General features: G+C 31.5%; 2 protein-coding genes across 2 annotated transcripts; one reads left to right on the top strand and one right to left on the bottom strand.

Annotated features, from left to right (window-relative positions):
• Positions 1-775: 775 nt before the first annotated feature.
• Positions 776-1,021, top strand: HO173_006246 (uncharacterized protein; the record flags this gene model as incomplete). Its single annotated transcript, XM_037308157.1, has 1 exon — positions 776-1,021. One exon carries the CDS (start codon positions 776-778, stop codon positions 1,019-1,021), a length of 246 nt encoding a protein of 81 aa, XP_037164931.1.
• Positions 1,022-3,422: 2,401 nt separating this feature from the next.
• Positions 3,423-4,668, bottom strand: HO173_006245 (uncharacterized protein; the record flags this gene model as incomplete). The annotated part of the gene is made up of 6 exons (XM_037308156.1): positions 3,423-3,694; positions 3,736-3,858; positions 3,912-4,217; positions 4,264-4,398; positions 4,444-4,575; positions 4,623-4,668. The coding sequence occupies 6 exons, from the start codon at positions 4,666-4,668 to the stop codon at positions 3,423-3,425; spliced, it is 1,014 nt and encodes a 337-aa protein (XP_037164930.1).
• Positions 4,669-17,348: the final 12,680 nt, after the last annotated feature.

Below are 17,348 nucleotides of genomic sequence, written 5' to 3'. Positions count from 1 at the left end.
AGTGGACTCGTGCCTATGGAAGCTGCCAGAGTGTGAGTCTTGCTCCCATTCTTACCGTACGAGTTCTTGGAAGCTGACCTCATCAACAGCAGTCTACCTGACACTACAGCCTTGCGAGTACGCCAAACAATGGAGTCAAGCCCATGAACAAAGCTCTCGAGTCGATCATTTGCATACAGTCTCCACGTACAACCGGTAAAATACGCAGGCATCAAGCCATCAAATGTACGTGTTTCTTGGGCAGACATACCAGCCCTATGATGGTGCTGAGGTGTGAAAAGAATTCCGACTGACCTTAGCATAGTGAACAAGCCAGCAACGAGCAGTAATGAGATAGAACATCTACCCAACCTCTAAGCGGCAAGCTGGTAACCTCGACGGCTCTTCCAGTCACGAAATATTTCGCGCGGATCAGAGCCGACGGCACAGGAGCGCCGCATTCGCCTTCTGCACATCAACAAAGCTTTTTCAGCTATCTCTGAATTGCGAAACGAGCCTCTCAATCACGGAATCTTAGCGCGTATCAGAGCCGACGGCACAAGAGCTCCGCATTCTCCTCCTGCACATCAACAAAGCTTTTTCTGCTATCTCTGAATTGCGAAACGAGCCTCTCAATCACGGAATCTTTAAAGCGGATCAGAGCCGACGGCACAGGAGCGCCGTATTCGCCTTCTGCACATCAACAAAGCTTTTTCAGCTATCTCTGAATTGCGAAACGAGCCTCTCAATCACGGAATCTTAGCGCGTATCAGAGCCGACGGCACAAGAGCTCCGCATGCACCCTCTACACCTCAACAAAGTTTCTTCTGCTATCTCGGAACTGTCAAACAAGCCTCTAAGAGTGGTCTCAGCTTTCAACAGTCTACTCACAACCATCCCCTACCCCATAACACCGGAATTCGTGCCAGATGCTGCCAAAGCCGCCTTGATGGCGGACGATGAAGGGGTACAAGAAGGGCATGACAATGGTGAAGTAAAGCTAGACAAAGAGAATTGGTCAAGAGATGGAACAGGGAATTGATGGAGGTACAAGGAGAAAATGGGCATTCAGAGCATGGACATGGATGGCCAGAAGTCATGATGATGCAACCCATCGGAGAGGCTAGGAGAGTTCAAAGTACACTGAAGACATCCAAGAGGATCTTGCACCCTTTTCTCGCCCCTGAGGTGGACCAGCCTTGCTTCGAAAGCGGTTTCTAGGGCTCACTCGGTGACTGCCCACCTTATTGTTGCTTGGATGGACCATGTGTCACGAGCACCAAGAATCGTGCTGCTGGAGAAGCATAATGCACAGTAGCAGCAGTGGAGTGCCCTTGAGGAAACGATTTCCATCGGATCTGGGAGCCAAAATTCTGTCAACAACATGAGTGTCCAGGTAATGGACAGTTGCACCAGCCGTATAGGCATCAAAGAGACGTCTTTGCTCTGTAGCTGAGCTCCATGTTACTACACTGCTATTGTTATTGATCTCAAAATGTTAGCGTCAGTGGCCTGGTACTTGGCGGTTGTGAGATGTTGAGTTGAAGATGGCTTGGATGGACAAGGGCAGTCGATTGGCTGGGCAATCGATAACGGATAGATATCATGCACCATACGCCATTAGGTTAGATCAATCTGAGTTTGTTCTCCAGACACGATGTATCTGTCACTCTTGCGTTCAGCTTACATCTGCAAATCTGAAAAGTTCCTGCAAAATTTGAAATTGCTGATCGCGCGTTTGTCACGGAAATCACAAAATCCGCCGGATCAGCAAATCTAATTAGAATCCGCCTAAATTCTGCCGGTTTAGTAAATCTAATTAGAATCCGTCTAAATTCCGCCGGTTTAGTAACTATCTTAATCTTTTCCGCTAGTTCTATTAGTTTAATAGTAATACGTATAAAAAAAGAAAAGTTCTAATAATCGATATTGCGATGATAAGATTCTATAGCGATAAGTATTAACGCTAACTTAAATTTGGCTATAGAATTAGATAATTTAATAAAATTAGTTATATAGATAATACTTTAATATAGCGTATAATAATACGTATATTAATAATAATATATATTAATATTATATATATATAGAATAATACTTAGAGTATATTAGAGTATATTACGTAAAATTTTTAAAGTTACTAAAATTTTTTAAAGTTATTAAATTAATAGAACTAGCGGAAAGAATTAAAATAGTTATTAAATCGACGAAAAGAATTAAATATAGATAAAGTCTATTAAATAAATTAAATTATACTTATAATACGGACCCGATAAAAATTATACGAAAAGAAACTTTTCAGATTTATAGATATAGACTATTTTCTATAACTTAACGAGAGATAATACATTAAGGCGAGACGATTTATTCGCTATCTAGAAGTCGAAATCGACTTTAAACTTCTATAAAACTACTATAATAAGGAGATTCGATCTAAGACTATTAAAAGCATCGGTGTACTGACGAGGAATTATCGAATCGATGTAAGGTAATAATTATAAGAGTATGAGATAGCTCTATTAGATAGTAATTATCTTATAAATAATATACTACTATTTAATATAATACTAGCCCGAAGATACTATCGACTATAATAAAACTTATCTCGTATCGCTATAAAGAATTTAATCTTAGATAGAGAGAAAGATAATTAAAGTATTTAAGATTATATTTATTTCAGTACTCGATATAGAAGTATATCTCTTATTAATTAAATAATAGCTAAATAAAATTACCTCGAAAGCTATCTTATAAATCGCTATTAGTCTAGTATATAGCGAGATTATTAAGCTATAATTCGAGCGATAGAAGTTTAAAAGAAAATCTAAGAAGAATAGAAAACTAAGTCTATTGAAGCGATATATTAATAGATTCGAAGAATGATACGACGACATCAATAAGATTAAGAAATTACGCCCTTTCAGCGTCGCTCTTAACTAAGAGTCTTTTAAAACAATAACAAGTAAAGGCCTATGAATTAAATTCATGGAGTTGGATTTTTCATTTTTCTAAGTTAAATGAAGTTGGATTTTTCTAAGTTAAATCGAATTTTAGCCCTAGCCCTAAGTTAAATCGAACTCTAATCGCTTACTGTGCGTTTTTAACCTACTTTTATCACTATAAAATTGATTTAATTTATATAGTATATAGGTATATATGTGTGAAGAGAGGCGCGCTAAGGCCTAATTAGAAAGGTATATTAAGTGTAGAGGATTGATCCGTAATAATTGCCTATAAAAAATAGAGAAAGGTCATGTTCTTATGGTAAGAAGTATCGAAATATTGGAAAGAAATAGAGATAATATACTAATTAGTGGTGTGAATCCCATATTATCTCCTGCCGTAGTGAAATCTTTCGAATAATAAAATAGCTGTTAGAGTAAGATATCGGATGGTTTCAATTCGTCTAAATATGTATCGTTCGATGTTTCTCCTATAGAGGTCTAATTGACTATGATCGTCGCAGTAGATCCTCCTCTTGTGACGTTATTGTAGTTCCTCCTCTTGCTTCTTAATGCAGTGGGGATAATAGGCCAAGTTGCAGTGGTGTTCTCCGCTTGCTGAGTGATGATTTGATGTGGAACCGTGGAGAGTATATGACGTGGGATCTTGGAGAGCTGAGCTGTGTTTTTGACGATGGTAGCCTTGTTGCCGCTTGGTTTCTCCGCAGTGTTCTCCGCATTTGCCTGTTGTAGTTCCTTCTCTTGCTCCTCTTCTTATAGAGTATCAGACTGAGTGGCTAGCTGAGTGGCTGACTAAGTGGATGACTGATATGACGTGGGATCTTGGAGAGCTGAGCCGTGTTCTTGACGATGGTGGCCTTGTTGCCGCTTGGTTTCTCCGCAGTGTTCTCCGCATTTGCCTGTTGTAGTTCCTCCTCTTACTCCTCCTCTTATAGAGTATTAGACTGAGTGGCTAGCTGAGTGGCTGACTGAGTGGATGACTGATATGACGTGGGATCTTGGAGAGCTGAGCCGTGTTCTTGACGATGGTGGCCTTGTTGCCGCTTGGTTTCTCCGCAGTGTTCTCCGCATTTGCCTGTTGTAGTTCCTTCTCTTGCTCCTCCTCTTGTAGAGTATCAGACTGAGTGGCTAGCTGAGTGGCTGACTGAGTGGATGACTGATATGACGTGGGATCTTGGAGAGTTGAGCCGTGTTCTTGACGATGGTGGCCTTGTTGCCGCTTGGTTTCTCCGCAGTGTTCTCCGCATTTGCCTGTTGTAGTTCCTCCTCTTACTCCTTCTCTTATAGAGTATTAGACTGAGTGGCTAGCTGAGTGGCTGACTGAGTGGATGACTGATATGACGTGGGATCTTGGAGAGCTGAGCCGTGTTCTTGACGATGGTGGCCTTATTGCCGCTTGGTTTCTCCGCAGTGTTCTCCGCATTTGCCTGTTGTAGTTCCTTCTCTTGCTCCTCCTCTTGTAGAGAGAGTATCAGACTGAGTGGCTAGCTGAGTGGCTGACTGAGTGGATGACTGATATAACGTGGGATCTTGGAGAGCTGAGCCTGTTCTTGGTGCTGGGGGCCTTGTTGTCGCTTGATTTCTCCGCAATGTTCTCCGTATTCGCCTGCTATAGTGACTTCTCTCGCACTGGCTAAGTGGATTGATGTAAGATCGTAGAGAGTAGGCCTATTGTGTTACTGCTGCTGATGACTGTCTCCATAATATTCTCCGTAGTATTCTCCATATTCGCCTGTTGTAGATCCTTCTCTTATTTAACTAAGTGCGAGGGTATCGAGAGTAAATGTGTTTATATTGATAGAATTGGTAGAATTAGTAGAATAGTAAAAGAAGAATAATTATATAAATAGGTGAAAGGATTATTATTCGATTCCGAACGCGTTTGATATAACTATAATATTTAAATATTAGTTTAATCCACCTACCGCTAGCTTGAAAGAAGTATATAGAGGAGGACGTATCCGTTTAAGCTCTTTTTAAGAGTTTTTCGACGCGTTTATAAGTAGTAGTAGGTAGCTGTTGAACTCGCTTACGGCCTCGATTGCTAGTAGTAGCGAATTCGTCGAGGGATGATCTAGAGGCGTCAGTAAGGAGCTCTAATTGGGCGAGGGGTATCGAAGACGATTATATTTATATTAATGAAATTAATAGAATTAATAGAATTAATAGAATTAATAGAATAATAAAAGAATAATAATTATATAAATAGATAAAAGGATTATTATTCGATTTCGAACGCGTTTAATATAACTATAATATTTAAATATTAGTTTAATTTACTAATAGTAGACTAAACTTTATTATTTTTATAGCGTTAGAAAGCGTATATTAAGCTCTATAATTTACGAAATTATAAAGTAATAGCATTCGTAGAAAGCTGGTTATTTCAGAGGGGAAGACTTCTATATATAGATTTTTATAGATTTTTAATAATTGCGAACGCTAATTTATTTACTCGTGGTATCTAATTAAAAAGCGTAGATCTAACGAATTAATAATTAACTATATATATAAATTCAAGGTTTTCTAATTTAGTTCTATCTTATTCTATTATATATACTAATTTATAAGACTAAGAAAGTCGCTAAAGAACTAGCTAAAAGATTAATTAATAAGAAATATATAATAATATATATAGATAATAGCGAGATTAATAAAAAGATAAGAGTATTAACTATATTATTAGATATTAATTTTATTTTTAATATCTATTTAGACTTAAGCGACTAATATATAATATACTCGATAAAGCTATATAATATTCTTTAAGCTCTAACGATAATAGTTATATACTAAATAAGGTTATAACTTAGTAAAATTATAGTAAATACGAATAATTAAATATCGATTTATATCTACAAATCTGAAAAGTAAATTTTTATACGATTTTCGCCGAGTTCGTATTATAAGTACGATTTAATCTATTAAGTAAACTTTATCTATATTTAATTCTTTTTACTAGTTTTATTAGTTTAGTAACTTTAAAAAATTTTTAATAACTTTAAAATTTTTACGTAATATACTCTAATATACTTTAAGTACTATTCTATATATATATAGTATTAATATATATTATTATTAATATACGTATTATTATACGCTATATTAGAGTATTACTTACGCGATTAATTTTATTAAATCGTTTAATTCTATAGTTAAATTTAAGTTAGCGTTAATACTCGTTATCGTAAAATCTTATCGTCGTAACGTCGATTATTAGAACTTTTCTTTTTTTATATCAGTATATATAAAAGAATAAGGTAGGGCTGAGCTTGAAAACCTTGAATTTGTATGTGCAGCCAATTATCAATTCGGGTTCGCTACGCTCTTTGGTTAGACCGGCTGAGTCAGCCCGGTAGCCCTCCCGAGCTCCCTCATCAAAAATTTGTATGTAGAAGTTTTACACTTTGAAGTACTCAGCTTGCGATACATATAGTTACTTCATAATTCCTCAAATTGTAGAGCTCGCTTTGCGCTTTCTAACGCTGTAAAAATTATGAAGTTTGGCCTACTATTGGTGGATTAAATGGATATTCAAATATGGTAGTCATGGTAGTCACACCAGACGCGTCCGGGATCGGATAATAATCCTTCCACCTGTTTGTTATTCTTCTTCCACCATTCTATCAATTCTATTAATTCTACCAATTCCACCAATATGAACACAATCGTCTTCGGTACCCCTCGCCCAATTAGAGCCCCTTACTGACGCCCCTAGGCCACCCCTCGGCGAATCCGCTACTGCTGGCAATCGAGGCCGCAAGCGAGCTTAACAGCTACCTACTACTGCTCATAAACGCGTTGGAAAGCCCTCAAAAAGAGCCCGAACGGATACGTCCTCCCCTTCTTAAGCCAGCGGTAGGTGGGTTAAACTAATATTCAAATATTGTAGTCACACCAAACGCGTCCGGGATCGGATAATAATCCTTCCACCTATTTGTGTAACCATTCTTCTTTCACTATTCTACCAATTCTACCAATTCTATCAATTCTATTAATTCTACCAATTCTACCAATTCTACCAATTCCACCAATATGAACACATTTACCCTCGGTACCCTCGCACTCAGTTAAACAAGAGGAGGATCTACAACAGGCGAATGCGGAGAACACTGCGGAGACAGTCATCAGCAGCAGTGATACAACAGGCCTACTCTCCACGGTCTCACACCAATGCGAATGCGGAGAACACTACGGAGAAACCAAGCGGCAACAAGGCCCCCAGCACCAAGAACACGGCTCAGCTCTCCAAGATCCCACGTCATATGCTCTCCACGGTTCCATATCAAATCATCACTCAGCAAGCGGAGAACACTACTGCAACTTAGCCTATCATCCCCACTGCATTAAGAAGTAAGAGGAGGAACTACAACAGGTAAATGCGGAGAACACTGCGGAGAAACCAAGCGGCAACAAGGCCCCCAGCACCAAGAACACGGCTCAGCTCTCCAAGATCCCACGTCATATACTCTCCACGATTCCACATCAAATCATCACTCAGTAAGCGGAGAACACCACTGCAACTTAGCCTATCATCCCCACTACATTAAGGAGTAAGAGGAGGAACTACAACAGGCAAATGCGGAGAACACTGCGGAGAACACTATGGAGAACACTGCGGAGAAACCAAGCGGCAACAAGGCCCCCAGCACCAAGAACACAGCTCAGCTCTCCAAGATCCCACGTCATATGCTCTCCACGGTTCCACATCAAATTATCACTTAGTAAGCGGAGAACACCACTGCAACTTAGCCTGTCATCCCCACTACATTAAGGAGTAAGAGGAGGAACTACAACAGGCAAATGCGGAGAACACTGCGGAGAAACCAAGCGGCAACAAGGCCCCCAGCACCAAGAACACGGCTCAGCTCTCCAAGATCCCACGTCATATGCTCTCCACGGTTCCACATCAAATCATCACTCCGAAACGATGCATATTTGGACGAATTAAAACCGTCCGATGTCTACAGCTATTTCATTATTCGAAAAATTTCACTGCGGCAGGAGATATTATAGGATTCACACCACTAATTGGCACGTTGTCTCCATTTCTTTCCGATATTTCGATACTTCTTACCATAAGGATATGGCCTTTCTCTTTTTTTTAAGGCAATTATTATACCTTCCTAATTAGGCCTTAGCGCGCCTCTCTCCGCATATATATACCTGTATACTACATAGATTAAATCAATTTCGTAGTGGTGGAAGTAGGTCAAAAACGCACAGCAAGCGATTAGAGTTCGATTTGACTTAGGGCTAGGGCTAAAATTCCATTTGACTTGGAAAAATCCAACTCCATTTGACTTAGAAAAATTCAACTCCATGAATTTAATTCATGGGCCTTTACTTATATATTACTACTAAATTAATAGAACTAATAGAAAAGATTAAGATAGTTATTAAATCGGCGGAATTTAGATAGATTCTAATCAGATTTACTAATTCGACGAATTTTATAATTTTCGCGATAAACGCGCGATTAGCAATTTCAAATTTTGTAGAAACTTTTCAGATTTGTAGATATAGACTATCGAAGACTCGAGTAAGTACTTAAGATAGATTTATATACTCGTATTATTTAGAAGTAAGTTATCTTACTTAATAGCGCTAAGAGAGTTAATTAATTAAACTACTTAGTTTTTCGCGAAAATCGTAGTTTAATTAGTTAACTCTTTCGGCGCTATTAAGCGAGATAACTTACTTTTAAATAATACGAGTAATATAGATAATATAGATTATTAATTCGCTAAGATATCTCGAAATAGTAATAGAATTATACTAGATTTTAACGTATATCGATATCGACGATAATAAATAAGCGGATAAGAAGACGAAAAAGGTTATTAGCTAGCGAGAGCGAGTAATCTATAATAAAAGAGTAAAGATAAATACTAACGAAATAATTTAATTATTAGTTATATAGATAAGAATAATATCGATAGTTAAGATAGCTATTAGAGACTACGCGATAGAATAATAAACTATTAAATAAACTAATAAGAAGTAAGACGATATTCTTAGAAGAATTTAATTAATATCGTCGAAATAAATATAACTTCTATATTCGAGAGTTAAGCGCGTTAAGTCTATTAAAATATTTAAGAAGAATAAATTAATTACTTTAAAAGCATTTATAAATCTAAAAAGTGAATTTTTATACGATTTTCGTCGAGTTTATATTATAAGTACGATTTAATACGATTTAGTCTATTTAGTAAACTTTATCTATATTTAAATTCTTTTCGCTAATTCTATTAGTTTAATAACTTTAAAAATTTTTAATAACTTTAAAATTTTTATATAATATACTCTAATATACTTTAAATACTATTCTATATATATATAATATTAATATATATTATTATTAATATACGTATTATTATACGCTATATTAAAGTATTATCTACGCGACTAATTTTATTAAATCGTCTAATTTTATAGTTAAATTTAAGTTAGCGTTAATACTTATTATTATAAAATCTTATTATTATAATATCGATTATTAGAACTTTTCTTTTTTTATACGTATTACTATTAAATTAATAGAACTAATAAAAAAGATTAAGATAGTTATTAAATCGACGGAATTTAAATAGATTCTAATTAGATTTACTAATTCGACGGATTTTATAATTTCCGCGATATACGCGCGATTAGCAATTTTAAATTTTATAGAAACTTTTTAGATTTGCAGATGAGTACTTTAGAATAAGATTTTATATATAGAATAAATTTAGATAACTAATTTAATAAGATGACTAAGAAGGCTGAGAAGCTTAAGGACTAAGAATTTTAATAATTTTAATACGTCTCTATAGCTAAGCGTATTAGCTTATTAATAAAAAATATATAACTATATAAATATCTTATCGCCTCTATAGCGTTATAGGCTCTTTAGATCTTATATCGTTCTAATATTTACATCGTCTAGTATTCGCAAGCTCTTTAAGCTCTATATCGTTCTAATATTTATATCGTCTAGTATTTATAAGTCTCTAGACTTTATATCGTCTAGTATTTAAAAAAAAAACGTAATCGCTATAGTAATCTCGTTCTTAATACGCTTTTACTTCGTATCTCTTATTATCTCATAATATTACTCTAAAGTTAATTTCGAATACTCGATATAATATATTAATCTATATATCTTATTATATATCTTATAACTCTTTTAATTATTACTTTTACTTATAATTCTTATATTCGTAAATATATTAGTTATCTCCTCCGCCTTCGTAAGCTTTAACTTTTCTCTCTTTCTCTTCTCTTTTAAAAGTATATTAATCGCTTTATAAGCTATTATATCGAGAATAATAACTTAGATTTTAGTTAAGTATTTATTAGATCTAATACGTTATAGGTCTTAACGCTACTTACGTTAAGGCGCCGATATCGCATATACTACGTTAGAATTTCTTTTAGAATTTAATTTTAATAACGTATCTCGTATATTTCTAAAAACTTAGCGAATATAAATCTACTTCGTATATCTCGAAGTTTTAATATTTCTTAGAGATTAATTCTACTATTAAATATACTATTAAATTCTATAATAATATTATATCTTTTATAGTCTATATTCGCTAGCTAATCGCTAATAAACTATATCTTTATAATTCTAATCTCTCTATCTTTTAAAGAAAAAGACTTATTATTATTACGATATTAAAATTACTTTTAAATTATATAGTAGAAAATAAAAATAATATCGAGAGTCGCTATAGCGTCGATAATAAGTTCGAGAATTTCTTATTAATAAATAATCTTACTGTGAAAGAACGTCTTATAATCGCTAGGGTCGAAAATCGTCGTCTAAAATAAGAATATAAATTAACTATATTAGAGATTTATAATCGCGAGCTTTATAACGCTAGCTTATCGTCTATAACTAGCGAGAGTCTATCTACGTCGATTACTATCGCGCCTCTAATAGATATATTAATTAAAGCGAAAATACTTCGTCTTAAAAGAATATATTCTTATAAGAGTATTAATAAAGAAGAGTATTTATATTAATTCCGCGAAGTCGAAATTAAGTTTCTTATAAGTTTTAAGTATTTTACTATTAACTAATTAAGAATTATTTATTATATATAATTCTTAGAAGATAACTCTAATATTTAATAGTATAGATATTACTAAGCTTATAATCTAGAAGATATAACTTTTAAATTCTTTAAGTAGTTTCTACTTAATTTAATAGCGAATTTAATAAATCGTTATCTTCTTATATATGAAAAGTAAAAGAAGATTAAATAACACTTCGATTAGAAGATATCTATTTTTAAGATTTATCTAAAGAAGCTAAAGGCTTATATAATCCTATTTTCTAAGAAGTATTAAGTTAATTTCTTTTTAGCTAAGCTTAAATTAGAGCTTAAGAATAAGATTCTAAGTATTAATAGTATATCGAAATAATAGAAAAAAATTCTTATCTAGGTTATTATATAGAAAAAGATTTTAAAACGCGTACGCTTTAACGGCGATTTCTATTCGAAGTCTTTAAAAGGGTTCGCTAAGGATAAGTCTTTAAAGAATCGAATTTCGAAGTCTAAATTAATTCTAAACGGCGGCGCTTACGTAGTATATACTTAAGACGATAGCGTAAAGCGTAAAGTTAAATTCTTTAATTCTAACTATAAGAAGAATAGTTATTTTTATTATAAAAAATAGAGTTATTAAATATCTAAATATTTAAATCTCGATAAATTATCTATAGCCTATATCGACGTAATATTAATAAAAAAAGATTCGGCCTCGTAATCACCTTAGAAGCGAGATAAGAATAATAATTAATAGAGATAATTTCTTCTATTTTTATAAAGGAGTAAATAAAGCTTTAGAATAAATAGAGGTAACTTATTACTCTACTCGATACTAAAGCGTATATTAATTTAATTTCATAAAAGTTTATACTTTATAGTTTAATAAAACTTAAAATCTTACGACGCTATCTTATTATAATCGAAAGCGCTAAGCGACTAAAGTATATATTACTATAGCGCGTATTAGCTAAATTATTAATTAATAGATAGCTAAGATTAAAGTAAAAAGTATAATATACTCTTCTATATCGTTAATTAAAAAGATCTTAATATCGTATTAAATATACTCGAGCTAAGTTAATTATAAGTATTACTAAATTTAACGATAAAGTAATAGCGATTTAAGATTAACGCTAGTAAATTATAGATTAAAGAATTAATTAAATTTACTCGAACTATTAAATAGAAGTTAAATATATTTATAATCGTATATACTATAATAGCGTATAGCGAATTAGAAAATAGATATAATTTAAAGTTCTCTTAGAAGTTACTAGAGTTTAACGACGTTTTTTCTAATAAAAAAGTAGAAATCTTACTTACGCTTAAGTAGAGGGATTATATTATTAAGATTAAGAGCGATAAAAAGCCGCTATATAATCTCTTATATAATCTATCTTAAACGAAGTTAGCGAAGCTACGGCGCTATCTAAAGAATTCCCTTTAGAAAAATTAAATTCGTTACTCGACTTTCTTAGTCGAAGTATTAATTCTTTTCATTTTTAAAAAGAATAAGGGGCTTTATTTTTATATTAATTATTAGAATCTAAACGCGATAACTATTAAAAATCGATATTTATTACCTCTAATTATCGAGACTCTAAATCGCTTATACGAGTTTAAAGTCTTTAATAAAGCTAAATCTTAAAGATATCTATTATCGAATTCGAATTAAAAAAGACGATAAGTAAAAAATAGCGTTCCGCAGTTGCTACGATTACTTCGAATATTTAATTATATCTTTTAAGCTCGCTAATATATTAATAACTTTTTAAATATATATTAATAGAGCTTTTATAGATTTAATAAATATAACGTATATAATATATTTAAATAATATTCTAATTTATAGTATTAATCTAGCGAAGTATTAGCGATATATTAAGTAAGTACTTAAGCGTTTATATTAATTTTAACTATATATTAATCTAAAGAAGTATTAATTCTATATTAAATAAGTTAAGTTTTTAAGATTTATTATATTTATCGAAGATATCGCGATAGATTAGAAATATATCGCTATTATTAAGAAATAACTAAAATTAAAAAGTTATTAAAATATATAAGTCTTTTTAGACTTTATTAATTTCTATTAATAATTTATCTATAGCTATTCTAGTATAGTAGCGTTATTTACTAACTTACTTAAAGAAAGTAAAGATAATAAGAAATCTAGATCGCTAGAGTGGATAAATAGCGCTAAGTGTGAGGATGATTCGGCTACCACTGGACCATAGAGCATAAAAGAATCGAGGGTATCGCGCTTTATAACCGATACGCCCTATTTAACCCTATAAGAGCCTGCTATACCCTCCGCTATAGACTATTAGAGCGATTACGCTCTTACAACTATCCCCCCCCTTAAGGCCGCGTCCTCGCGGCTCTAAAAAGAACTGATTCGAGGGCTTTGCCCTGATCAGCGGCCCCCGCAGAGCCGACTTGGGGCGCAGTGCGCCACCCTTGCCCGGTTGTCCGGGACTTCTTGCCTCAGAGGTCCCTATGGGATATGAGATACGTCACAGGGACCCTTTCGGGGTAGGGTATGTGCCTCGGTACTTATATACCGAGACTTCTTATCTTAGAGGTCCCTATGGGATATAAGATACGTTATAGAGACCCTTTCGGGGTATGTGCCTCGGTACTGGTGTACCGAGGTTCGGTTACCGAAAGCCTCAGGGTACGGAACTATACCGCTTCTGGGAGCCGGTACCCGGTAAATCTGGAACTTTTTGCCCTCTGAAAAATGTTTTTCGGCCCGTATATGACGAGGGCGAACCCTCGAAATTAGCGGATACACCCCGTAATAGCTAGCCTTTCCGAGGTTAGCCAAGCCCCGAAATTTCAGCGTGATATAGTTATAAGAATAGTTCGGTTATCACTAGACTATAGGCTAAAAGAATCGAGGGTATCGCGCTTTATGGCCGATACGCTCTATTTGACCCTATAAGGGCCTACTATACCCCCGCTATAGACTATTAAAGCGATTACACTCTAATACTAAGCTAATATTTTAATAGCTTCGAAGTACTTTCGTAATCGCGCTATTTCTACGTTACTATAATTTAAATTTAAAGCTATATCTTAAGAATTAAGATTAACGCTTTTAACTTCGATATAAAAGCTATACTTTTATAATTAAATAAGAATAATTATTAACGATTAATAGTATTTTAATCTAGAAAAATAATTTCTATAAAGTAAAACTATAAGACTTATAATTAAGAGCTACTCGCTATCGTAGTATTTATAAAATAATAACGTTACTACTTAGAAGATAATATATTTTATATTAAAGTTCTAACGAATTATAATAATCTTAAGAGCTTTATAAAGTAAAAGAAATTAAATTTAAATAAGCTCGTTAGACGCTAAAGTTAGCTACTTATAACTTTAAAATTTTTTATTAAATAAATAAATTAAATTCTATTAACTCGCTATCGCGACGCTTTAATTATAAAAAAAAATTCGTCGTTAAATATTAAACTTTTATTAATATTATAGAATAAACTCGTACTTTAAACTAGCGATAAATAGTTATAAAGAAATAAGAAGCTTATAGCGGCTATAGCGCCTATATTTCGTATTATTAATATTTAAATAATTATTTCTAGAAGAGAGTCTAAGATCGTATAAGAGATTACTTATAACGTATTTTAAAGACTAATAAAAATATTAATTCGAGATTTATAAGCCTATAATAATTAGATAAACTCTTTTCGAATTAATATTAATAAGTTAATAATTAAGCGTCGCGTATATAATTAAGTATAGATCTTAGATTTTAAGGAATTATTAAGATATAATAGTCGCCTTTATATCTCTAGAAATAAGATTTTAAAAAAAGAGCTTATTAGTAAATATTATAATAATTCGTTATTAAGATACTTTAGCGCTACGAAGATATATAAGCTACTTATTCGTAAATACTATTAAGATAAAAGTCTAAAATAAGTTATTAACTATATTAAGATATATAATATTTATTAGCGAATTAAAGCTTCGCGATATCGCCTATATAGTAAATTAAGCTCGCTTTCTATCGCTATTAAGTTATAAAAGAAAATTTCTATAGACTTTATTATTAACTTATTAGCGAGTAAGTATAAAGATATTATTTATAATACTATTCTAATTATAATAAATCGATTTATAAAAATAATAAGATATATTTCTATATCTATTATAATCGATATCGCTTAACTAGCGAAAATATTTTATTTCGAAATAGTATATCGCTATAGTATACTAAACGATATTATTAATAATAGAGACTCTATATTTATTAGTAGCTTCTAGTTCGCTATTTACTTTTATTTTAAAATTAAGCGATATCTAAGTATCGCCTTTTACTCGTAAACTAATAAATAGACTAAGCGATAAAATTAGATACTAAAATACTTTTTACGCGTATTCGCTAATAATAAGTAAAATATTTAGACGAAATAACTATTAATAGTAGAGTTCGCTTATATAAATAGTTAATATTCCTTTATCGAAACGATATTATTCTTTCTAATATATGAATATTATTCTAAAATTTATTAAGAGATCGAGAATAACTTTATCGAGAAGGAGATACTCGCTATAAATAATAGAGTAAAGAAGTTATAAGTATTAAGAAATAAGATAGTAGAGCGTCTTCGTAGCGCTATTATGACTTAATTTAAGTATTATAATAAAACGTATTAGTCTTAAAGCTATAAGATAGATAATTTAATAATATTAGCGATTAAGAATCTAAAGTAGAAATATCTAAGTAAGAAGTTATCTTATAAATTTATAGAATTATTTTAAATTATAGATAAGATAAGAGCGTAAACGTATTATCTACTTCTACTCTCGACGTATAAGATTTATAATATCTTTTATATATCGTTATTTAAGTCTTATTATCTTCGCGATTATAATAATATAGCGAAAGTCTTTATATAAATCTCTAATCTTATTAATAACGATAAGCTTTAAGAGATCGAAGAAATTATTAATAAGATTAAATATAAGAAAGACGTTTAATATAAAGTTAAATAGATTAATTAAAGCGAAGAGTATAATTAATAACTATTAGATAATAAACTTATTAATATTAATAAGCTAATTTAAGTCTATAAATAAACGAATAATAAGCGAAAGTATTAAGTAATAAATAATAAGTCTCTTATTATTAAAGAGCTCGATTAATTATATAGATTAACGGCGAGTAAGTAAAGATAATAAAATAAGATATAATTATCGACTAGATTAGATATATTTCTAGATAATACTTATATTACACGCGTACTTCTTTATACTTATTATTATTAAGATATAAATTAATAAAATAATTATATTATTTAACTATCTATTAAACTTTATTATAAAGGAAGTTTATTATATTAAAGTATATACTATTAATATAAACGTATTTTTATTTAAGATAGCTATTAAAGAACTATCTAGAAACCCTACACTAGCGCTATTATTAAAAAAAGATTATTACTTAAATATTCTCCGCTATCTTAGCGTTAGATTTTAAATTAAGTTTATTAATTTAGTTCTTTAATAAGAAGATAATTAAAGTATAGTCTTCGAGTTAATATTTATTAACGTTTATTATATATTAACGAAGACTCTTAAGCTTCTTCTTTAATAACTCGTTTATTTTCTTTAATTTCTTTATACGCTTATATATCGTTATAAGCTAGTTTTAAAGATTTATAATTATAATAAAGATAGTTAAAGCTATCGCTATTATATATTTCTATAATTTACGCTATTAAATAATCTTCTTATTAAGCTTAACTCGTCGATAAGATAACTTTTAAGACTATTTAGCGCGGCGATAGCGCTATATTAATTTTCTTATCTACGTTTAAAGATATAGAAGAATTTTAATATAGCGATTAATATCGCGTCTTTCGATCTTATAGTTATTATAGAGAAAAGACTTATCTCGAATATATAAATCGTTATCTTAGTAAAAGTAAGTTCTATATAATAAATTAGATATTAGAATTTATTAATAAATATATATATAAAGCGATAGTAGTAGAAATAGTTATAGATTAATAGTCGCGCCTATAAGACGACTATATACTTATTATTAAAGTTATTATTATTATTAAAAAAGAGTATTATAAAATTATTAGTCTATATATCGATATAATTAATAATAGTAAGATACTTATAATAAAGAGAAGTAGATTATTAATATAATAAGATATACTATACTTATATTAGTATTAATATTAACGTTATAGCGTTAGAGTAAGTACTTATAAGAGAAATATTAGAAGTTACGAAGAATAAAAATAAATAATTTAAAAGAGATTTTTATATTCTTTATTATAGCGCTATTACTAGCGAATAATATTTAATAATATAA

The sequence above is a fragment of the Letharia columbiana genome (genome assembly GCF_014066305.1).
Source record: "Letharia columbiana isolate WasteWater2 chromosome Unknown Sc0000018_s1, whole genome shotgun sequence".
NCBI classification, from domain to species: domain Eukaryota; kingdom Fungi; phylum Ascomycota; class Lecanoromycetes; order Lecanorales; family Parmeliaceae; genus Letharia; species Letharia columbiana.
The sequence above is the reverse complement of the archived record's forward strand: the minus strand, read 5'-3'. Positions and strand labels throughout refer to the sequence as shown.